Source organism: Scardinius erythrophthalmus, assembly GCF_964197995.2.
Source record: "Scardinius erythrophthalmus genome assembly, chromosome: 8".
Classification (NCBI taxonomy): domain Eukaryota; kingdom Metazoa; phylum Chordata; class Actinopteri; order Cypriniformes; family Leuciscidae; genus Scardinius; species Scardinius erythrophthalmus.
Genome location: NC_138228.1, coordinates 16,659,104 through 16,684,830, shown reverse-complemented (window position 1 = coordinate 16,684,830; position 25,727 = coordinate 16,659,104). Strand labels below are relative to the sequence as shown.

The following is a 25,727-nucleotide window of genomic DNA, read 5'->3' as shown; positions in this document are numbered from 1 at the left end:
TATGTTTTAAAAATTACAAATTGTGCATGCTTAATATTGATGTTTATTTGTAATTATTGGCTCTTTGGTACCTCCTCATGATGTAGCTATATTGATTTTTCACAGATGCATGATCAGCTGTAATTTTGGCCTGTTAATTGTTTGTTTTCGCAGTGGTGAACAAACTGCATTGCCATACATGTTTACAGTCAGATTAGAGTAATTTAAGCTCTCAATCAGTTTATTCTTATGTCTTTTGTGTGTTTGATAGCCTACCAATGCATGTTTACTTGAACTTTTCAGCTTAAATATTGATTTAGAAGCTGATATGCTTTTTGTCTAGGTATATTGATTGGTGTCAGATTGCTTATTTTGGGATGGGCATCCCATTTTAAATGCATCTCATCTCTGAAATGATGTGTTAGAAGAATCTAGCCAGAGTATGTGTTTTATTTCTTATGATAAAGCGTTATGCTGATGGATGAACAATGTTCCAGTGGAGTGCTAAGCTAAGATGATCAGCCCTGCTTGCATCTCAAGAGCCTGGTGATATGATGCTAAGAATAGCTTCCCACAAACCGCTTTCACCGAGAGCTCAGCAACTCCTCTGGCCTTTGTGCATGGAAAAATGACTTTTAAGATCATTATGTGTCCCATAAACCAAAAGATTGACTGCAGTTGTTGTCTATGAATACGAAAAAATATCCACTCACTCACTCACTCACTCACTCACTCACTCACTCACTCACTCACTCACGCACGCACTCACTCACTCACTCACTCACTCACTCACTCACTCACTCACTCACTCACTCACTCACTCACTCACTCACTCACTCACTCACTCACTCACTCACTCACTCACTCACTCACGCACTCACGCACTCACTCACTCACTCACTCACTCACTCACTCACTCACTCGGCTTGTACTAGTGTTTTGTATGGTAATGTGTGGAATATCAGAGACTAGATCCGGTTTTCAGCTGTGTCTGCACTGTTTGTTGACCCACAGGGCATTCTGGGTTTTATTATCAGCTTCCTCCTGATGGCAGCCTTTCCTTCCTAATCACTCACTCGGTGCTGGAGGACCTGTAGGAATGTGGTGGTAACGAGATGATTCATTGTTTTGGCTGAACAAAATGGTCACACCTTATCAAAAACGATAACTCGGTATATTAATGTGCATTTTCTGTTATAATTGTCACCTTAGCTGGTGAAGATTGAGGGATAACACTTTTTGGGTTCATTATTAACCTACGAATAGGCCTAGCTTATTTATGCTATAGTTCGTCCAAGCGGAGATTCAGCAAAGTATTTTAAAGATTAAAAAAGTAACTTCACCTTTCTTGTTTTCCTTCAAACCCATTATTCTGTGTTTTATGTAGCCTCTTGCTGTAAGATGCTGATTATTGGAATTAGCCTAGATCTGCGCAAATTTCTTCACAAAACACAATGTCTAAATCTGTTAACAAACATTGTCCCAGTTCTTTCACCAATGATATATGTCAGTTCGTTCACAAACGTCCCGGGTTGTTGAGAAATGAGAAGTCGCAGCTTGTCCAGTTTATTCAGCAACAAGATATTGTCCCAGTTTGTTCATGAACGTGATATGTTGCAGTTTTGTCATGAAGAATATTTTTCTCTTATGTTGTTTTAGTTTAATTCAGACAGTCTGTCCACCCAATGAAATGCTCCATCACAATCTGTGTGCTCAAATGCTTGTTCTGGAAGTCATTGCATACTGTAGATGTGATGAGAATTTGTTCAAACCCTTTTAATTTCTTTTCTTAAAATACGAGTTCACAAATGAAACGCCAGTGATGCTGATTTGTGGAAAGGAAAGGGTGCAGCCACAGCAGACTCAGGACAGAGGACTCATGCATTTGTTAGAGTCCTGTAACGAACCGTTTTAATATCCTCTGCATTGAGTCCACACAATACTCAAGCGTCCATGTGCTTTACTCTTTTACAGTCTAACTTCACACATCCACAAACACAAGCATTGTCAAGATCCTTGTTAAATTTAGACGTGGTTTTTTTCACAGACGGACTACTACTTTCAGTACACGGAGTGTAACAGCACCGGGTCTAGATGGAGGGTGGCCATCCCTCTGAATCCAGGAGAGTGTACAGGACTGCCAGACCCTGTGAAGGGCACCGACTGCAGTAAGTTCACCTAGTGTGTTAGTCAGAGAGGATGTTTAATTTATGGGAGGGTTTTGACTGAGATGGATCTTTGGGAAATGGACATTTTGTGTTTATTTGGATGTTCATACTTGAATGTGTACACTAATGTGATTCAATTAATTTGAATGACATGAGTGTGTGCGTTTAAACCATTTTTATTGTCACCCCTTATCAGCCCAGAGGAATTTCCTCTTAGATAGAATGTCCATTGGCCCTGAATAACGATTCCCCAAACTTTACAAAGTCCTCGGCCTGTGTATTCAGCTTTAGTCGTGTAGTTTGGAAGAACGCAGCAAAAGGCATTCTGAAATCAAAATGGACTTTATTTTTACTTTATTAATAAATATAACCAATAAAAGCTGTCACAATTTTCAATGACATAAACAATAAAACAAAAGTGTCTCGCCCACTACTTTATTCCTTGCTGAATATTTTTTCTCAATTGGAAATGCATCAGATTATATGGAAATTAAAAGCTTGGGTTTAATGTTGTCTGTAACAGATTTTGTATTAAATGAAAGGTCATTTATTGTAAATTGATAATCACTCTGCTGTTGATATGCAACTACATGATATTAGTTAATTTTCCAGAGTAATTTTTGTTTGTTTATATTTATTAGTTTAAAATAGCCAAAGAAGGTGGCATGGTGGTAAATTATTTATTTTTGTTAATTTGTTACAAAAAAACAAAAAAAGCAAACTTTGTTTCAATAGCCAAAGAATCGCCCACAGATGTAAAAAAACCAAGCTGATTTTATTTACTTATTTGTTTTGTTTTATATTTTTATTGTGTTCATCAAATGTCTGGATATTTTTATTGGATTTTAGATCTTAATTAATTGCCATGGTACACTTGCCCTACCCAATACTTGGATTTGGTGATCGCTCTTGTCAATTTATTTTTCCAATGACATCTCATTAAACTGTATTGTACATTTGTTTACATCCTTGTCTGTCAGCATTCTCGTGCAAGGCGGGGGAGTTTCTAGAGATGTCTGCTCAGGAGTGCATAAAGTGCGCGGCTGGCACTTACTCCCTGGGCAGCGGTCTACGTTTCGATGAGTGGGACAAAATCCCTCTTGGATTCAGCAGCCTAGCAACCTCCCCTAATGACTCACCCAACCAAAAGCATGCAGCGACCTGCAAGAGGTGAGTTACTTTGGGATCTTCAAAACAATCTTTTATAAATTAATTACTTCTCCAATTTTTTTCTTTCTTTTCATTGTAATATATTTCTTATTGAAGCGGAAATTCGGAGTGGAACATATTGAAATGCTTTTTCTTTCTTTCTTTCTTTACTTAATTAATTTTTGCTTTCTTTTTTCTGTTTTCCAACAAAATACATCACACAATTTCAGATACCATTGAAATATCACATTTACGTATTTATAGTCCTTAGTAAGTATAATAATTCAATCTCTCTTGTAAATAAAAAGGACCATGGAGCAAACAGAGACAGAACAAGATTAATTCTAAGTTAAAGAAATAATAAAAAGGAGAGATACCATTTTTTTGCTTTCTATATTTGGTGTGTTTAAAAGGTATTGAGAAGAATGCATTATCTTCATTGGTGGAACACTAATACTAAAATCCTAATGCACATACATAATGTAGAATGTGCATATCATTTTCAGTTGTATTAATAGCTAGTCAGATGTATCTAAAATGACTGTTCCCAATGTTCCCACAGTCAGATTAAAGCAGGCATGCACACACTTCCAGAGAGATGAAACAATTCAAGTATTAAACAATCTTATCCTGTTATGCATCTGAAGACTATAGTCACCATAGTGTGTGTGCTTTGTGTATTTGTATGCTTTTAGTGCAAAGTGGGTTGCTCAGGGCTCATATCTGGAGTCCAACAGGGATGAGTGTACTGTGTCTCTGATCTACACTGTTCACTTAAAGAAGCCGGGGTCAGTGTCCTTTGACTACCAGTATGTGGATAACAGCATCATCTTTGAATTCTTCGTAAGTTTGGATTCCATTACTACTGTGGAGACATGTTTGTTTGAAAGATATTTTAAGACATCAAAAGCAGCTAATCTGTATTGCTCTAATAAAAATATTTTTTGGACAGATTCAGAACGACCAGTGTCAAGAGATGGACCTGGATTCAAATAAGAAATGGATCAAATTGACTACTCATGGAGAGTGGGGAACACATAGTGTAAGTCAGAAACTCACCCCAACTTTTTTGCCAGCTGAACCTCTTTGACCTAATATATTTACTTGAAGTACACCTGTAATTTTAAGTTAATAAGTTAGGTCAATAATTAATATATATATATATATATATATATATATATATATATATATATATATATATATATATATATATATATATATATATATATATATATATATATATATATATCCAGATATAATCATATAATTGTGTGAGTCCAGATGCAAAAGCCTCTAAGTGCCATCTGAAATTTTCTTCTAGAATGATCATTTTTATCAAGCTCGTATATTTAAGTTCAGTTGTTTCACTTAAAAGACAATTAATAGGTCATTTGCATTGCTATTTAAGTTAAATTACTGAACTTAAATATGAGCTTGATAAAAATGATCCTTCAAGAAGAAAATTTCAAATGGCACTTAGAGGCTTTTGCATCTGAACTCTTCATATATATATATATATAGTGCTATGCATAAGTTTAGACACCCATGCTAAAGTTGACTAAAAAGAGGAATAAAAAAATCATCTTTTGGAAATTGAACTTAATGCCTTAATTTAAAAAATTAGGAAAAATCCAACCTTTAAGGACACCAATTTTCTTTGTGAATGAATAATGTATCGTAAATAAATAAATGTTCTTCCTTAAAATACAGGGTGCATAAGTTTGGACGCGCCTATGTTAAATTCCCATAGAGGCAGGCAGATTTTTATTTTTAAGTATTTTTTTTAAAAAAAATTTTTAGGATACTATGCATCCTGATAAAGTTCCCTTGGCCTTTGGAATTAAAATAGCCCAACATCATCACATAGCCTTCACCATACCTAGAGATTGGCATGGGGTACTTTCCATAAGATCATCTCTCAATGCAAATCATACCAGCTATTAGGCTAACTGAAATAAAACCATGCCAATCTCTAGGTATGGTGAAGGCTATGTGATGATGTGGGGCGATTTTAATTCCAAAGGCCAAGGGAACGTTATCAGGATGCATAGTATCCTGGATCCATGAAGTAACTGGCCTTTAAAAATAAAAATCTGCCTGCCTCTATGGGAATTTAACATAGGGGTGTCCAAACTTATGCACCCTGTATTTTAAGGAAGAACATTTATTTATTTACAATACATTATTCATTCAGAAAGAAAATTGGTGTCTTTAAAGGTTGGATTTTTCCTAATTTTTTAAATTAAGGCATTAAGTTCAGTTTCCAAAAGATGATATTTTATTCCTCTTTTTAGTCAACTTTAGTATGGGTGTCTAAACTTATGCATAGCACTGTATATATATATGATTATAAGTAATATGTGATTATAATATATAAAACATATAATCATATATATGTTTTTATATATTATAATCACATATTACTTACTGCCTGTCCTCTGTGAGACATAATCTAAAAAAAAATAAATCCAGAAATCACAATGTATGATTTTTTTTTTTAACTATTTATTTGTATGATACAGCTGCAAATAAGTATTTGAACACCTGAGAAAATCAATGTTAATATTTGATACAGTAGCCTTTGTTTGCAATTACAGAGGTCAAACGTTTCCTGTAGTTTTTCACCAGGTTTGCACACACTGCAGGAGGGATTTTGGCCCACTCCTCCACACAGATCTTCTCTAGATCAGTCAGGTTTCTGGGCTGTCGCTGAGAAACACGGAGTTTGAGCTCCCTCCAAAGATTCTCTATTGGGTTTAGGTCTGGAGACTGGCTAGGCCACGCCAGAACCTTGATATGCTTCTTACAGAGCCACTCCTTGGTTATCCTGGCTGTGTGCTTCGGGTCATTGTCATGTTGGAAGACCCAGCCTTGACCCATCTTCAATGCTCTAACTGAGGGAAGGAGGTTGTTCCCCAAAATCTCGCAATACATGGCCCCAGTCATCCTCTCCTTAATACAGTGCAGTCGCCCTGTCCCATGTGCAGAAAAACACCCCCAAAGCATGATGCTACCACCCCCATGCTTCACAGTAGGGATGGTGTTCTTGGGATGGTACTCATCATTCTTCTTCCTCCAAACACGTTTAGTGGAATTATGACCAAAAAGTTCTATTTTGGTCTCATCTGACCACATGACTTTCTCCCATGACTCCTCTGGATCATCCAAATGGTCATTGGCAAACTTAAGACGGGCCTTGACATGTGCTGGTTTAAGCAGGGGAACCTTCCGTGCCATGCATGATTTCAAACCATGACGTCTTAGTGTATTACCAACAGTAACCTTGGAAACGGTGGTCCCAGCTCTTTTCAGGTCATTGACCAGCTCCTCCCGTGTAGTTCTGGGCTGATTTCTCACCTTTCTTAGGATCATTGAGACCCCACGAGGCGAGATCTTGCATGGAGCCCCGGTCCGAGGGAGATTGACGGTCATGTTTAGCTTCTTCCATTTTCTAATGATTGCTCCAACAGTGGACCTTTTTTCACCAAGCTGCTTGGCAATTTCACCGTAGCCCTTTCCAGCCTTGTGGAGGTGTACAATTTTGTCTCCAGTGTCTTTGGACAGCTCTTTGGTCTTGGCCATGTTAGTAGTTGGATTCTTACTGATTGTATGGGGTGGACAGGTGTCTTTATGCAGCTAACGACCTCAAACAGGTGCATCTAATTTAGGAAAATAAATGGAGTGGAGGTGGACATTTTAAAGGCAGACTAACAGGTCTTTGAGGGTCAGAATTCTAGCTGATAGACAGGTGTTCAAATACTTATTTGCAGCTGTATCATACAAATAAATAGTTAAAAAATCATATATTGTGATTTCTGGATTTTTTTTTTAGATTATGTCTCTCACAGTAGACATGCACCTACGATGACAATTTCAGACCCCTCCATGATTTCCAAGTGGGAGAACTTGCAAAATAGCAGGGTGTTGAAATACTTATTTTCCTCACTGTATATATATATATATATATATGATAAGTAAGTAATATGAGATTATAATATATAAAAACATATATATATATATATTAGTAATATGTGATTATAATATATAAAAATATATATAATTATAAGTAATAAGTAATTTTCAATGTGCAATTGTTTACCATTGCTCAAAAACACTCAATGCCCAAATTAGTCATCTTTACTGTATTCGAGTAATATCTATATGATATTTTCCTCATATGATCAGGTTAACCTGAATTCTGGCACTAATATCCTGTACTGGAGAACTACTGGAGTCACACTCGGTGCTAAAGCAGTCAAACCAATTCTCCTGAAGAACATACGGATAGAAGGTGAGGGTGCGCTTCGTACGAGTGCATGTTTTTCCATTTTAATTTGAAAAATGCTCCTCATTGAAAGATTTACGTCATTTTTCTTTCTCAGGTGTGGCGTACACCTCAGAGTGTTTTCCATGTAAGCCTGGGACTTTCAGTCACACCCCAGGCTCCTCCTCCTGTGCACCCTGTCCACGGGACACATACTCTGGCCGAGGGGCCAGCTCCTGCACACCTTGCAACACAAAAACACACTATGCCTGTAAGTGCATAGTGGTAAATACCATATAGGCTGGTTTCTAGAAAATGCAGATATGTGATGTAGTAGGACTTTAAAAAAAACACATAAATTGAAATAATAATTGTGTGTGTGTGTGTGTGTATACATCATATATATATATGAATGTGTGTTATACACTGTATATATAATTTATGTATTTTTAAAGTTTTTTTTTTTGAAGTAATTATGTTTTTAAAATAAAATTTAAAATAAAATAAATTCTTTACTAAAGAAGATAAAATATATTTAAAAAAAATCAAGTTTATCTTTACATTAATACATATGTTATTTTGTATGCACATATATTTATGCAGAGAATGAGCCATTTGATTTTTAAAGGAGTAGTACAACCAGAAATTTGAATTCTGATAGTTTATTCACCATCATATTATTTGAAATTCATATTAATATTTTTTTTCTTCTGCTAACACAAGCATATTTAAACAAATTTAGATTCCTGTTTCTTTTTCTTGTCTAAAATATATTAACATTTAATTAATTCTGTTTGCATTCAAAATATTTATTGAATTCAAATCAAATTGTTTATCGAATCAAATTAAATTCTGAATTTTCAAAAATCACTTTTGAATTGAACCTACATGAATTGTAAATCGAATATTTTAGCTATCAACCCAGAGATTCACATAGCTAATGTGGACTGATTAATAATAAATTAGGAATTCCCCAGAATTAGGAAAAACTCTTAAACATAATCAGTCCAGTATAACATCTTCCTTCACACTTATGGCACCCTCAAACATGCTCTGTCTCACACATCAGATTCACTTTTTATTTTATTTATTTATTTTTAAACTCTTTGAACTCTTTGAATGGTTTTGCTTGTGTTAAGGCCTGTTCACACTAAGCATAACTATATTAGTATCCACACCAGCGGACAATATTATGTTTATTCTAAGCATGCATTGCAGCTTTGTTGTCTGCCGCTTTAAATGCTCGAGCTGAAAAAAAAAAAAAAAAAAAAAAAAACATTCTGAAAGTTGTGCCAAAGGTATTGTTTATCTGTGCCGTCATCATTATAGTTGTGGTTTGGACTATTCTTTTATATTTAGAACGATATATTTATTGTTATCTTTATAGTTATCATCCTTGGTGTCATGTGAGATATGATTCTTCTGTAATTTTAACAGCAGAAGGTTCTGCCATGTGCATAAGTAAACCTCCATGCTCAAAGAAAGACTACATCCAGACCTACAGCACCTGTGATAAGGATGGAAAGGTACGTACACACGCACACACACACACACACACACACACACACACACACACAGGCGCACCGGGGTAAAAGGCGCATTTGACTCTCAACCGTTTTTGATGATGCTTTTGGAAATTTGGCTGATCCTTGCCGTGATCGCGGACAGCAATGCAAAGTTGATTGTGCGCTAATTTGATCTAATCTAATACTTACTTTTTTTATTTGTAGATTTATGTAGCAAATCAGAATTGATCAAATTGACTGTATTTTGAGACTAAGGTCTTGTTAACGTTTTTCAGTTTTGTTCAAAGTGATTAAAGCAACAGTTTTTCAATAACAGAAGAATATGTAAAAGTATGTTTTTTAGGGTAAAAGGCACCCCTGCTGTTGGGGTGAAAGGCACAATAATTAACATGCTAATAAATGGCTCTTTATCATCTGAATCTAACCGTCTAACTCATGTCAGCAAATGGAAAATATCATATCAAGTTGGGTGTCCACCTTAGAGATAATCACCATTTATGATGAAGTCATCTTTAAAAATATGATATTAATCATATCATATAATAAAATATAATATTTATTGTTATATATATATATATATATATATATATATATATATATATATATATATATATATATATATATATATATATATATATATATATATATATATATATATATATATATATATATATATATATATATATATATATATTTCACTGCTTTCAGAATCTTCACTTTTTTAAAATAGTTTTTTCCTGGATTTTTAAAATGAACATTTTACTGACAGTATATTTATTGAACAAAAATGAATTCATTCATTTATCAAAATAAACCGAAAATAGTACAAACATGGAAAAGTGATTGCTTTTGAACAAGTGTTAACTAAGACATTATTAAAAACACATTATTTTAGCTAAAGCATATGTGTAAATACTTTGTGCCTTTTGCCCCATGCAGGTGATGCTTTTACCCGTGTGTGGGGTAAAAGGCCCACCTCGCCACCTCACACATTTATGATTTATTTTCACACAAAATCTGTTGCTCAATGTTAAAAAAATAAATAAAAATTCTGCAATCTTACACTATGGGAGTAGTGAAAGCACATTTTCCTTAAGGTGTGCCTTTAGTCTCATTGTACCACATACACACACACGCACAAAACAACTATCAGTGTAATAAATTGAAATGATTCTTAATATTTTAAGTAAATAATTGAATACATAAATGCTGCTGTCTCTCTCATAGACTCGGGTCGTGTATAAGTGGCTAGAGCCTCGGATTTGTTTGGAGGCTGCTGCAGGTGCAGTAAAACTGCCACCTTCTGGTCAGCTTAAGCCGTGTCCACCCTGTAATCCCGGTTTCTATAACAACCACACTGCCACCTGTTCTCCTTGCCCTCCCGGGACTTACTCTGATGGAGTCAAAGGTGATAAATCGTCCAAACATCTTAAGAAGGACATATGAAACATGATCATTTCCAAAGCGTGAGCATCATTTTAATTACATATATATTAAACATGGATTGTGTGGCATCTGTAGCATGCCAGTCTTGTCCAGCTGGCACGGAGCCTGTCCTCGGGTTTGAGTACAAGTGGTGGAACGTGCTGCCTGCCAACATGAAGTCATCCTGCTTCAACGTGGCCAACAACAATTGCGATGGCTTGAATGGTGAGAGATTACACAAGAACGGTGTGTTATGTTACAGCATATGGTTGTAATGCTTATTTTTGCTGCTAGATGTCGCTGTTGCGTCACTAATAAATACAAATGGACTCTTCTGTACATTCTAGATGTTCTTCACATTTGTGCATGATACCTTCATATCTTTTTTTCTACATTTTGTGTCTTTTAGGTTGGGAGGTAGCGGGTGATCACTTACAATCAGGATCAGGTCATTCGGATAATGATTATCTCATATTAACTCTCAAAGTGCCTGGATTCAAGTGAGTCTTCAAGTAGGCTACTTGTCCTCCTACTCGCAGCCACACTATTCAAGTGCCGCTCACAGCATGTTACATTATTATAGCTCATTAAAAACTTCTGTGGTTAGCATGGTTAAACAGTGTACGTCTACTGTGTGAGTTGATATTACAAGTATTTCCTTACATAACCTCTGCTCTCTGTGAAATAATGAGTCTGTATTGTTACTATCAGGTTGCCCATGTCTGTTCAAGGAAAATCTGGCAGTGAGTACGGACGGATCACTTTTGAGTTTGAAACTAGCTGTTCAGCTGACTGTGAGTTTTACTTTATGACGGTAAGTGTGTTAATATGTGTTTGTGATTTATTTATTTTGATAGACCATTTTAATCTGCCTTTAAATGTGCATTTAAAACAGTTTACATCTAAAGAATGGTAATTTTGACACATCTTTCTTGGTGTTTTGTAATACTTGGTATCAAATGAAGTCAAATAATGCTGTACAACCTGAATCAAACAAAAGCTTAATTTATTTGTATTTAATTTGTATTGCATTTAAATGTATTATTGCCTGTTACATTTACATTTAATTTATTTATTTAGCATACGTTTTTATCCTAAGGTGACTTACAAATGAGAATTGCAACAAGTGATCTTAGAGGCAATAATCACAAGTGCTAATAATACAAAGTTTAAAAAATTGTCCTGAATAGTACAAGCTAGAACAAGGAAAGGTTACAAAAAGCCTAATTCTGTAACAAAATTGTATTTCCCCCCACACATTTACCCTTTTTGCCAAAATAAGTAGGTAAAATATACATAAAATTAGGTTTAGGTTCAAATTGTAACAGCATAGATGAATTATTGCTATTTTGCTATAAATAATTATGTACATTGATTAAAATTTCTCACGAATCTGGCTAGAATGTTTAAAGTGTATGCAAAAAAAGGATTAAAAAATACTTGTAACACTTCACAATAAGGTTTCATTTGTTAACATTAGTTAACTACATTAGTCTACATGAACAAACAATGAACAATACTTCTACAGCATTTATTCATCTTAGTTAGTGTTGATCTCAACATGTTTTAATACATTTTAAGATCAAAAGTTGCATCTGTTATCATTTTGCACTGTGAACTAACATGACATTTTTTTATGAAAGATTATAAATATTGTAAGAATATATTGTTCATTTTTTTTGTTCATGTCGGTTAATGTATTAAAGGGATAGTTCAGCCAAAAACGATATTTAACCCATGATTTACTCACCCTCAATACGTTTGAGATCCATATGTCAATCTTTTTTCAGACGAACACATTTTCAGTTATTTTAGAAAATGTCTTAGATCTTTCAGTGGTTATAATGTCAAGTTATGGGGTCCACCTCCTTCAAGTCCAAAAAATGTGCATGCATCCTTCACAAAAGTAATCCATCCGGCTCCAGGGGGATAAACGAAGGCCTTCTGAGGGTAATCAGTGCGGTTTTGTCATAAAAATATACATATTTAAAACTTTATGACCCCTGGAGCCGGATTATACATTATAACCACTGAAAGATCTAAGACATTTTCTAAAATAACTGAAAATGTGTTCGTCTGAAAAAAGATTGACGTATACATCTCGAACGGCTTGAGGGTGAGTAAATCATGGGTTAAATATCATTTTTGGCCGAACTATCCCTTTAACTAATGCTGACAAATGATACCTCATTGTAAAGTGTTACCAAAATACTTTGTGCACCTTTTTCTTTTTCCTTTTTGAAGTGTAATTGAGTTTCTTGTCATTCCAGGATGTGAAAAAAAGAAGCACAAATGTAGTTGAATCATGGGATGGGAGGAAAACCAAACAGAGTTACACATACATCATGACTGAAAACTCTTCTGTTATGTTTACCTGGGCTTTCCAACGCACCAGTCGGGCTAGTGATGTCAGTACAAATGCATATACACGCAGTGATAAAAAAAAGTTCATTTTTATAGAATGACTATAGTCATATAGGACGTTGTCTCTGTCTATCAGGTGCGTCGGTATGCAAATGACATGGTGAAGATTTACTCTGTGTCTGTCACCAATGCCATGGACGGGGTGGCGTCAGCGTGCCGTGCGTGTGCCCTGAAGTCTAAGAAGGCTGGCTCCTCCTGTGTGTCATGTCCAGCTGGACACTACATTAATAAAAAGACCAACCAGTGCCAAAAGTGCCCTCCCAACACCGTCCTGTCTGGGGACAACATCTACGGCAAAGAAACGTGCCAGCCGTGTGGGCCAGGCAGCAAAAGCAACAAGGTATTTCAGTTTTTTTTTTTATTATTTTTTTATTATTACTTAATTAATATATAAAAAAAATTCTCCCTATATATGCATTTGGTAACAATTTATTTAAAATAATTGAATCAATGTTGAATTAATCGTTTACTTAACATTTTTTATTTATTTAATTTTATTTCCAATGAATAAAGGTTATGTGTTCTTCATTCCAATTGCTTATTGGTTAAAGACATTTTAAAAGTGTTTAGATGATGATGATGATTATTATAATAATAATAATAATAATATTAATAATATAATAATAATAATAATAATAATAACTAAGTGTCTGACGGTTCTCTCTTGAATGTTTAAATTACAGGAGCACAGTGTGTGTTTCAGCGACTGTTTGTTCAAATACACTCACCATAATCAGATTCTTCAGTATGACTTCAGTGCTCTGACGTCGGCTGGGTCCATCATGAATGGGCCCATCTTCACTGCGAAAGGCACAAAATACTACCACCTCTTCAATATCAGCCTGTGTGGAGCTGAGGTACAATTCACACACCTGAAATGAGTGGAAATGACATCACAGAATATAATTTATTCCATCATCTGTCTTTTGTCAGGGTCACAAGGCTGCAGTCTGCAGAGATAATATCACAGATCTGCCCAATGAGGATGTTAAAGGTGGTCAGCTGGGCAGTTCAGTGGAGGCTTTTCTCTGTCAGTCAACGATTATTCCTTCAGATGGGCGGGGCTTACGAACAGCCCTTTCCTCTCAGTCCATTAGCCTGGCTGACACTTTTCAGGGTGAGAGAAATAATTTCAAATTTCAAACACATTTTTTTTGTTGACTTTTTGATAGTGTAGCAGATGTGATGTGCATGTCCATACCATTCATTTGAAATACTTACTAATAGGGATGCCACAATGAATGTTGTATCTTATTAAATCAATGAATGTTTAACAGACTTTCCATTATCAGTAAATAATGGAGAAAAGTGTCCTTAATGGTTTATTTTATTATAAATTAAATCTCGGTGGGACTTTTAACTAAAGTCATTTGCAGTTTAATCACCAAAGCTCAATAATATCAATTACCAGGAAAACACATTGTCAGTGCTGTTAACGTTAATGAGAGGACAACTAGGGGACTGTGTGGCAACTAAATAACATCTTGATGCATTATTTATTTCATTTAGTCTTTACTATGTATCTGAGTGCATTATACACCTGTGATTATATTATGAAAGTATAATCATACAAAATTATTTATGTACAAAAATGGGATAAAATGGTGTTTTTCACACACTTTTGTGCATAAGTAATCATGTTACACCCCAACACTCCTGGCAGGAAACAAATTATATAATATTTTATGTTTATATTTTTATGTAATTAAATAAATGGGAAAGTATTATGTTATTAAAAATATTTTGGTAACTATAATATAATATCAGAACTGGTTAGGTTTGTTGAGGTTCATGTATTGACTGCATGTTAGAAATATCAAAAGAATTGTCCAAAAAATTTAGAAGATCTCATCGCCCTTCATGAACAAGGAACAGGATACAAAAAGATAGCTAAGGCACTAAATGTTTCTAGAGACACCATTGGAAGCATAGTTCGCAAGTTCAAATTCAAAGGAAAAGTGGTTACACTACCTGGAAGGGGCAGAAAAAGGAAGATATCAGTGGCTGCTACCAGATTTCTGAGAAGGCAGGTTCAGAAAAACCCACAAGTGACTGCAAAATACCTGCAGCAAGACTTGGTGGCCGCAGGCACTGAGGTTTCAGCTTGCAGCACCGTAAGGCTCATACCAAATGCATGCCAGAACTCCAAGACGTACACAACTACTGACCCAAAAGCACTAAAAAGTCAGCTACAATTTGCTCAAAATCATATAAATAAGCCACAGAAGGTTTGGGATTCTGTGGAGTGGTCAAACAAAACTGGAAACTTTTCGGCTTTATGGATCAGCGGTATGTCTGGAGGAAGAAGAATGAAGCATATGCTGGAAAGAACACTGCCTACAGTTAAGCATGGTGGTGCTCAGTGATGCTCTGGGGCTGCTTTACATCCTCTGGGACTGGAAACCTGAAGTGTGTGGAAGGCAAGATGGATTAATTGAAGTATCAGGAAATCCTAGGAGAAAACCTCATGCCATCAGCGAGGAAGCTGAAGCTTGGGCGTCACTGGACCTTCCAACAGGACAATGATTCCAAGCATACCTCTAATTCCATCAAGACTTGGTTGCAGAAGAAGTCCTGGAAGATTCTTCAGTGAACATCACCTGACATGAACCCCATAGAAAATCTCTGGTGGGATTTGATTTGAAGGCGGTTGCAACACGCAAACCCAAGAATATGACTGAACTGAAGGCCATTGCTCATGAGGAATGGGCTAAGATTCCTCAGAAACGCTGCCAGAAGCTGGTGCCTGGTTATTCATCTCATTTGCAGCAGGTCATAACAACAAAAGGGTGTTCTACTAAGTACTAAAGATGCTTGCCATGAAGGGGTTGAATAATTTTGAGTCTGCAGAACTCATTAAAAGTTGCATTTTCAGTTGAATTTGGGGAAACGACTTGAAACATTTGTTGTGTTGAGCTATTTCAATTACTTTTTGTTTGATTTGTTCATTGCAAACAGCTGAAAGTCTACATTATGCCAATAAACCTAATTTGCAATGGGGTTGAATACACTTTTTACAATTGATTACAACTGTATGGTTTCCATTACAACTATGCTTTCAACCTTTCAGTGAAGGGTTATCAGCACCTAGATGGAATACAGTATTTATATAAAAGCACTGTTATATGGTCTTTGTACGATTCAAAAGTGAATACATTTTTTCGTTTAAATATCATAAAGTCCTGACACTTGGAAAATTCTCTTTTCATAACCTATAATATTAGATGAGCATTAGATAAAATGTGTTTTAGATTTGTTGTTTTAGAATAATTCTACAGTGTTTTAATTCACACTCTTAGTTATAAAACTCAGCGTATCTAAAACAGGCCTTTTGTTTAGTGATAAACATGATTAATTACTCAAATGTAAGGTTGGACTGTGGAACTAAGGAACTATGCACTTCCTGCTGTTCTGTCACCCACATGTGTCCTCTTAAGACTTAAGTTGTGCGTGTGTTTGTGCCACAGGAGCCACAGTGGAGAAATCACTTAACGGAATAAACGCCAGACCAGAACTATTTCCATCTCCACCCAAGAGAATCCCAGATGTCCACTTCTTCTATCGGTACTGGCAGTTACGCCATCAAACTTAAAGTGCTTCTTAAAGTTCCTCTCACAGATGGTTGTCTAGGGTTTTAGTTTTAGGGGTTTTGTAATAAGGTGTGTGGTTTGTCCTTTTCCCTCTATCATCCATTGTGTATAATGGTGTTTTTGTTATTCGTAAAGATCTCCACAGGTCACAACGTCATGTAAGAAAGGCAGAAATGCAGTGGTTTCACTTCGCTGTAACCTGGAGAGAACTGCGAGGGGAGACATATCCGTGCCCAGGTGTACACACAAAGACAAAACACACACAAGCACACTGCTGTCAATTCAGTCTAAATTTGACACTGGACATCTCCAATCATGACATATCAATTGTATTTTCTAGACTATATTAATATTATAGTAATCAAATTATTATTGTTATATAATTATTAAATATCTCATATCATATCATATACTCACACACACATTACAATAATAATTATTAAAATTACTATAATACAAATTATGAAGACACCTAACTTGAGAATTATTTTCGATTATTCTATTCTTATTTTTAAATCTTTCCATTATTGCAGAAATGCAATAAATATTAGGTGAAATGTTAATTTAAAAAGTTAACTTCCTTGGAGGTCTTTTTAATTTTTTTTTACATTTTTTTTGTTTTGTTTTGGCTTTTAGATCCATAACCGTTGCTTTTAATTAACCTTTTGAGCCAAATTCTTTCTGCTACAGCGAGAGAGAGCATACTAAGATGTGTTTAGTTGAACTTTTTCTGTCCTGTGTCAGTAAGTGTCCTTCTGGGACTTGTGACGGGTGCTCGTTCTACTTCCTGTGGGAGAGCTCTAGTGCTTGTCCACGCTGCACTAATGTCGACTACCACGCCATTGAAGGAGCTTGTAAGGGAGGAGTGCAGGTACTCTTTCATTATTCTATTATATATATTATTGACCGAAAAATGTGTTATAATAAATGTGAGTATGCAGGCATCAAATGTCATTAAAAATGGGCTTAAGCAAGGAACTGCAAAGTAATACATGGTTTAAAACAAATAGTAAGAGTAATAATCTGATCCTCGCTGGTGTAAGTAATATAATAAAAGCTATTAAATTCAATCTACTAAAGAAAAGCATCTGTCATGACTTGTGCGACTGCTGATTTATCATCAGAAATCTATCTAGGGTAAGTTTGTTTTCTCCAGAACTCCATGTGGATTATTCCTCACCTTAAGCCACCTAAACAAAAATGATAAAAAAAAGCATAGTGTGTGTTCACATATTTGTGACAGGTGCAGTTTGAGAGTTGAAGACTAGCTTGAATATGATGGTTTGAGTGACACAAATGACTCGCTCCGTTTTTTCCTTTTATGTTTGTAATAAATTGCTGTTCAAAAGTTTGGGGTCAGTAAGATATTTTTTGTTTTTGAAAGAAATTAATACTTTTATTCAGCGAGGCATTAATAAAGTCATTTATAATGTTACAAAAGATTTATATTTCAATAAATGCTGTTTTCTCTATTAATTTCAAGAATCCTAAAAAGTATTCAATAAAATAAATGTTTCTTGAGCAGCAAATCAGCATATTAGATTGATTTCTGAAGGATCATGTGACACTGAAGACTGGAGTGATTATGCTGTACATTCAGCTTTGCCATCACATGAATAAATTACGTTTTAAAAATATTTTAAAATGCAAAACCGTTATTATAAATTATAATCATTTCACAATACTACTGTTTTTACTGCTTAAATAAATGCTGGCTTGGTGAGCATAAGCGACTCTTTAAAAAATTAAGAAGAGTTTTGGTAAGAAATATTTGTCATTTTTCTTAGTTCACTCTCCACTGACATCTGTGATTTAAATGACAATTTTGTATAAATTATGTGATTTTCATTCTAAGGACACGGTGTATATGTGGACTGAACCTCGGCTGTGTTCTGGCGGACTGACTCTCCCGCTGAAGAGAACGTCTCCATGTGAGGTGATTGATATCTGGCTGAAGATGGTCACTGGGTTTGGAGTGTTCTGTGCTGCTCTGCTTGTTTCATTGACCTGCTACTTTTGGAAGAAAAACAAAAAGTATGATTCCTGTGACTTTTAAAGTATTTGGAAACACAACATTTCTCTTTATTTATGCTAATATGGCTCATGCTTCTTTGTCTTTGTGTTCTGATAGACTGGAGTATAAATATTCCAAACTCGTGATGACGGCCAATAAAGAGTGTGAATTGCCGGCGGCGGACAGCTGCGGCATTATGGAAGGAGAAGGGGAGGAGAATGTGGAAGAGGATGAAGTGGTTTATGCCAACAATACTTCTCTTTTGGCTAAGCTAAAAGCTATCACTACCAAGGTTAGCGAAACCAGAGTAGGTGTAAATGTTTTTCTTAAAATGAGCTTCACAAGTTAGTAGGGCTTGCACGATTTGGGGAAATTTTTAAATGGCAATTTTCTTTCCTTTCTGTTGAAAATTGCATTTAAAATATGATAAAAAAATGCTGTGCTTATTTGAAAGGCCGCACAGTTAGGCAATTTTCTTTTGTATATTAATATGGCTATATAAGAATAAGAAATATAGCTGCATGCAGCAGTTATCGGGGCCAAGCACAAAGAACACGATAAGTAATTTACATTTTAATCATTTAGCGCAGACTCTTTAATCCAAAGTGACTTACAAATTAGGAGAGCAATAGAAGTAGTTATGCCAACTGTAATGCCAAAATGGCTGGTAGTGTCAGACCAAATGCAACAACTGACAATTAAAAACATATTGAGATGATTTTAGTCAAAATGGCTGAAAAAAATCAAATACAGTCACTAGTACTATGATTTAATGGTTTATCACTTTCGACCAATAAGTGGTTCTGTTACAAAATTGATGTGGTGTGGTCAGAGTTAAGTGTCAATAACACGTGCAAAGTTTGGTGTCAGTATAACAAAGCAGAGACACAGCCTAGGAGTCATTTTGGCGTAATGCTATAAATTTTGTCGTGGTAATCTTTAATCAAAATCTGAAAAGTTACTTCCGGTCTGGAATGGCATTCCTTTTCTGATGAAGTCAGTTTGACGGCTTAGGTTGAAAACGCTTAACCACTCCCCTCAAACCGTTAGTCTGCTATGAGTGAGAGATGGAGAGGAGGAGCGCTAAAGTAAAACCCTGCCCTCTGTTCAATATTCCGTTTCACTTGAAAATACGCCACAACACTGGAGAAAAGTCATTTGCAACTTCCGGTTCACAGGGACTTTAAGATAGATTCGTTGTTCATTACAATAGGTTAAGTTATTTGCATTTTTGGAAATTTCATAAGATTTTGACCATAGCATTTTAAAATGGCCATTAAGGGAAAACTGGGTATCGTTCGACTAGGCATGCTGCACCGAATCTAAAGAATTTTGTTATTTTTGGCCAAATCTTTCAGTAGTTAAAAGCAAAAATGTAAATTTCATATCACCTGACTACTAGGTGGCACTGTGCCAAAACTGTGCAGGGAACCTCAGGTCATGGTTGTCATAACACAAAAAGTTTGGTCAGAATACGCTAAAGCATTGCGGAGATATAGCTTCAAGTTAATTTTGGTGTGCTCTTCGTCGAATTCGTTGCGCGTTATTTGAAAACTACTTGAATTTCTATAAATTTGTCGCCATGGTCTGAAGATGACCTGCTTAAATTAAGTTAAAGTAGTTTTTAAAAAAAAGTAGGTTTTTTGGAAAATTCAAAATGGCGGAAAATTTAGGAAAAAAGTTAGGAAAATGTTTAAGTCAAGCCTGATGCCTTTCACATCATTTTGTATTTGGTATTTAGTTACCAAAAAACATTTGGTAACTAAATAGAATTTTATGAAGTTTAGTGACAACATGTTACAATGTTTACATTGTACAATGACTGGTAGGATACAGTTTTTATTATTGCTTGACAAAAATTTAAAGATTTCAATTCCATTCTTGTGATTTGATTCCGATTTTGATTCAATATTGACTCATTTGGATACATGTTTATTTTAAATTTTATTTAAAAAAATAATCTCACCTAATGCTGTAAACATAGAAGGCGTAATCTGCTGGTATTATTAAAGGTTAAAAATAACAAATTAAATATAATGCAGTTTTTGTTATAATAACAATTATTTAATGGCATAAGTAAAAATATAATAAATATGTAATATAGTGCTCAGCAAAATCTCCTCTCTAGCTATTATTTCTATTCAATTAACATGGTCATTAAATGGCTTTCCTGAGGTAAATGTAATGTTATGTGACATAATTGTTCTCCTGCTGTTATATATTGACCTCTTTCAGTGGTTGAAAAATCCACGAGTGGTCGATATTATTATGTATACTTTCGGTAAGTTGTACTGTATCTTTAAATAAAAAAGTAACAGATGATCGATTCACGTGCATTTGAACTGAGGCGCTCAGCGATCTGCCACGTCACATTTACAAGCGCCAAACGTATTTTTGTCTGAATTTCGTAATAAAATTGACGGAATCTAAGAGCTGAGAATTAGTTTTAATATTAAAAGTACCCCTTTGCTCTGCAATTTTTCTGTGGGTGAGAAAATGGATGTGTGGCGTGAGAGCGTGTGAAAAGTGTCAATTGCGTGAGTCTCACGCTCAATGCGTGAGAGTTGGCAGCCCTGGATAGTGTATATAGTAAAAATAATATTAGTTAATAATTGTTATTATTACTTAATGAAACTGTCTTCATTTCTTAATTTTCAAACATTAAACCATCCAACTTTCATTTTGATGGAAAGTTGTTCATGTGGAGCATTTACTGCAAAGCAAGTTGCTCAGAGATGCTGCAACAGTGTCACGCTTAACTCTGAAACACGTAGTACATTAAATCACAGCCTTTGCGATTTGATAATCACACTGTCATCTCATGATTTTGGCTTTATTTAAAAAAAAATTGTGAAGCCTTAGCAGTTAGCACGTATGCTAGCAATCTTTCCTTAGTTTCTAGTGTCACTCCGTCTCTTTATTACACAAAAATAGTAAAAAGAAAATAGCTAATTCTGAAACTTACACATTATCACCACTGAACTTCATAGCCATACAGCTTTTTAAAAAATGGTGCAGTGTTACGTTTCTGTGCCACTAGCATCACCAAGCAGAACTGCAAAGATAATGACTTATTTATTTTGTTTGAGCTTTCCTGTGGCTCAAACAGTAGTGCTTGCCACTAGCAAGGCCAAGGTCATGAGTTCAATTCCCAGGGAAAGCAAGAACCGATAAAATGCGGACCTTGAATGCTTTTTATAAAAGCGTCTACCAAATGCATAAATGTATTTAGTGACCTCTACTGGTCATTCACAGAAGTGTTTTTGAAAATACGCTTCAAGTTCTTAATAATTCTCCCTTCAAGCGTCTACCAAATGCATAAATGTATTTAGTGACCTCTACTGGTCATTCACAGAAGTGTTTTTGAAAATACGCTTCAAGTTCTTAATAATTCTCCCTTCCACGGACTGCAGTTTCTTCATAGCCTTTCAGTTGAAATGACCTCAGCTCAACCCTCCCTGTACTCCCGGTTTTATTTATTTATTTTTTATTTTTTTGTCTTTCCCTCTAGCAGCGACTGCATTCAGAAATTTTAGCTGAGAGTTTGCTTGAGGGTGGGTGTGTATATGCCTTGATGTTTAACTCAGGGCAGTTGAAGGAGCCGCTGAGGGACTCCTAGCAACATCTGTAAGATTAAAGACTGTTGAGCTGCATTGGCATATGCGGTGTGTCGCACTGTGTTCACAGCCAATTAGAAGGGAGTTTGAGAGGAAGAGAGTTGTATTCAAGCGTCATTCTTCAGAATTTCCATTGTCACTTAAAGTCTCAAGCGTTTTCTCCAGGAAGATGCCGTACGAGCTCCCGTGGGAACGTGCTCAGATTTCCTGCGGTATACGGAGTCAGTTTTGGTCCTGCAATTTTCATGGAAGTTAATTAAGAGAATCCAAATTGAGAGGAATTAATCAATCATGTTCCTAGTGACTGGTTTGCTTTAGATAAACCCTGCTGAATAATAATTAGAAAATGCTGGCCTCCCAGCCTGGTTTTAGAGGTGGCAACCAGCTTAAACACCAGCTTGGCCAGTTTGAGAAAACCGCTTAAACCAGCTATATAAAAAAATAACAGTTAGTATCTGGTGTGGCCAGCAGCTGCTTTAAGTTTTACAGAGCATCTCATCCTCATGGACTGAGGCAGATTTGCGTGCTCATGCTGTGAATTGTTACCCCACTCATCCACCAAGGCACTTGCAAGTTCTCGCACACGTCTAAGGGGACATATGGTTACATGTGGTCTGGCACTATAAGGACTATCAGCTGTCCTCCTCGTCTCCCTGTTGCTCTGTCTTACGCATCTTACATTAGACATTGCAGTTTATTGCTTTGGCCACATCTGGAGTCCACATGCCTCCTGCTGCAGGACTATGGCATGTTCACACCGGGTGATCAGGGACCCTGGGCATCTTTCTTCTGGTGTTTTTCTTTAAGTTATTGGAACTGCGACATTAATTTTCTTTCGCCTGTAAACTGTTAGTGTCTTACGGACTGTTCCACAGGTGGATGTGTGATAATTTTTTATGGTTCAGTGAACAAATATGCAAAACTTTCCAATAATATTCCAATAATTCCAATAATCTTTAAAACACAATATTCTCACAAAAAATGGGACGTTTCTCTTTTATGACACGTGAACATTGTAAAAAAAATAAATAAATAAAATAATTCAAATACATTTGTGCGCTGAATTTGTTTAAAAAAAAACTTTTACTTAGGGTTGCTAAATTTCGGCATTATTTTTAAAACCCAAAGTGCCCAGCATTGCAATTTTTCAGTGTTTTCCCAAATTATCCCCCAATGCAAATTTTGTCTAAGACAAAAATAATAATGAATATAATAAAATGGGTGGTTTAAGTGTTTTTTTTAATTTATTTTATTTTTTTTAACTCTTTTCACGCAGTGATAAAAAAAAAAAAAAAGTTGACAGCCACCGCCAGCGTTTTTGATCATTTTTACCAAATTGTCATGGCCCCCATAATATTTTCTTGTTTGAATGTCTGAACATGCAATATATGAAAGAAGACCCCCTGCTTTAGCTTTGTGCTTTTATCAACACGTTAATGTGGGTGAGTTTCATTAAAAAAACATTTTAAGCAAAAAGCGGAGAAAATCTGGATCGGATTCAGAACGATGATAAAAAATGAGATCGAGTCCATCAACACCACTAATGCCTGCACAGTCCTATAGCTCTTCCTGGGTCGACATTTCATTCAGTAACATTATAGGCAGTTTTGATTAATATTGATGATCACGTTTTTTCACATTTGCATAATTTGCATGATTACACACAAGATCGCTTGTTTCTGCATCATCTTCGCAAGTTTTTTTTGATCAGGAGATTCAGTACTCTTTCACAAGATGTCATAGCTCGCCCCACCATATAACAGTGAAAACCCGGAAAGCCGGAAATTTCGGTCAGTGGCGGGGAAGTGTTTTTTCACACATGACAGAAATGTTCATCAATGGTGGGGGAAAGAGTTAAAGTGAATATATTTGGTAGTGAAATCGTTTCGAGTTAAAGTTATGATGTGGTTTTAAAATTCAAAGAGATTATTTTTTTGTTAAATGTTCAAATGAATAATTTACAGTAAGACCAGGAATGTGTATTCATAAAGTAAAAAGGGTCAATTTTGATATTACATTTGTTGACTCACGCCACACAAGTTAGCATGTTGCTACGCTAACAACACAATAATAAATAGGCTTTAAAAAAAAAGAAATGTGTTTGCATTCTCTGTTTGTTTTTGCCAAAAACAAAATGTCTTAAAGGCAGAATAATGTTGCTGGCTAACGTACCTTTTAGAGCATCCTTTGCATAGGGAGCGTGCCTATGATGCACTAAAATACTTTCTATGTAGGCAACTAAGGTTTTGTGACCAGGCTTCTGTGTTTCTTTAGCGTTCCTGAAATCCGTACCGAGGCAGTTGCAGGTCATTTGTCTTTCTGTTTAACAGGCCTAGCTTACCGCAACTCGCTGTTTGATTTGCACACTGGTTGTCCTAGCAACGTGCAGTGTCCGTGGACAGTCCTTGGCCTTCGCAGGGCAGGCTTTTCAAAGGGAGGCGACCTTGACGAGGAGGGCGATTCTGCACTCTGTTTGTGTACATTTGTCGCGCCTGCGTTCAGTGATTTGTTCCCGTTTTGGCTGCGTTATCAAAACCGTGTTTCTGTTTCTAGGGCAACAAGAGCGACGAAGCCGTCCAACTGAAATTCTCCAATACAGAGAAGTCTGTGTGGGGATAGAGGAAGAGTGAAGAGGGGTAATGAAAAGAAAGGGATGAACTGAAGTTCCCTTCTCTTCGATATCACACGCAGTGGCCTTTAAAAAAAGGAATATAGGGTTGAACAAGCCTGCGACCCCTCAGGAACTCGGACGGATATGCTCATTGAATATTTCTGTCAAGATGTGTCACTATGCAGTGTATGTGTTTATGTGTGTGTGTGTGTGTTTCCTATTGTAAATGTGTACCAATCTCCTCCCTCTCCAGTCCAGAAGCTTTTTGGAGCGTCAGCCACGACTTTACATGAGTCTTGCTTGTCAGAGCGAATGTAGCCAAGGGTCAGGGTGAACACACAAATACACTCAGACGTTAAGCCTCACTGACAGGCGCTTCCAATCCCAGCTAAACAGCGTTGGAAAGCCATGTAAAGTGTGTTTGTGTTCGAGTATGGCCAAAATAGCCTTCTTTTTTTTACTTAAGTAACCTATTTGACTGTGATGGTGACATTCCAAATGAAATATGACATGAATAAAGTCTATGAATAAAGAGATTACAGCAAAGCAGGAGTCATTTTTGTACAGCTATTTTTATGATTTTTTTTTTACATACCTCTGCGTCATTCTACTTGGCTTACAGTATTAAGACAAACACAAGAGATTAAGGAGAAACGGTATTCCTTCAGAACAGCAACGGCAGACTGAGGTGATGAAACTTTCTCTAGATTTGCCATCTAATTAAAGAACTTAATGAACTGCCGGTGGGGTTTTATTCATGAAATTTTAAGACCCATCGACGTGAAATCTGGGTAAATGATCTGAATCCCATATTGATTCTGAATGAGGTGTAAACCTACAGTTACTGTGCCGCTGGGATTTAGTTGTTTTGTTTGGTCCACTGTTACTCTGAAGTGTTAGATGTTGGCAATATTTCTCTCTCTCTCTCTCTCTCTCTCTCTCTCTCTCTCTCTCTCTCTC

At 35.9% G+C, this 25,727-nt stretch overlaps 1 protein-coding gene across 1 annotated transcript in view; it reads left to right on the top strand.

Moving 5' to 3' along the window:
- The window catches only part of elapor2a (endosome-lysosome associated apoptosis and autophagy regulator family member 2a), a 26,291-nt gene extending 935 nt beyond the window's left edge, over nt 1-25,356 (top strand). Inside the window, exons 2-22 of the mRNA XM_081373153.1 lie at nt 2,027-2,147; nt 3,128-3,317; nt 3,992-4,139; nt 4,249-4,338; nt 7,482-7,587; nt 7,679-7,831; nt 8,998-9,086; nt 10,314-10,494; nt 10,608-10,736; nt 10,921-11,011; nt 11,223-11,325; nt 12,782-12,919; nt 13,012-13,275; nt 13,619-13,792; nt 13,869-14,052; nt 16,403-16,499; nt 16,661-16,762; nt 17,270-17,396; nt 18,381-18,559; nt 18,657-18,831; nt 24,710-25,356. Of these exons, the coding sequence (XP_081229279.1) occupies nt 2,027-2,147; nt 3,128-3,317; nt 3,992-4,139; nt 4,249-4,338; nt 7,482-7,587; nt 7,679-7,831; nt 8,998-9,086; nt 10,314-10,494; nt 10,608-10,736; nt 10,921-11,011; nt 11,223-11,325; nt 12,782-12,919; nt 13,012-13,275; nt 13,619-13,792; nt 13,869-14,052; nt 16,403-16,499; nt 16,661-16,762; nt 17,270-17,396; nt 18,381-18,559; nt 18,657-18,831; nt 24,710-24,775 (2,907 nt within the window). The 3' untranslated portion in view covers nt 24,776-25,356. The remainder of the gene's footprint in view (nt 1-2,026; nt 2,148-3,127; nt 3,318-3,991; nt 4,140-4,248; nt 4,339-7,481; nt 7,588-7,678; nt 7,832-8,997; nt 9,087-10,313; nt 10,495-10,607; nt 10,737-10,920; nt 11,012-11,222; nt 11,326-12,781; nt 12,920-13,011; nt 13,276-13,618; nt 13,793-13,868; nt 14,053-16,402; nt 16,500-16,660; nt 16,763-17,269; nt 17,397-18,380; nt 18,560-18,656; nt 18,832-24,709) is intronic.
- The last annotated feature ends 371 nt before the right edge of the window (nt 25,357-25,727 follow it).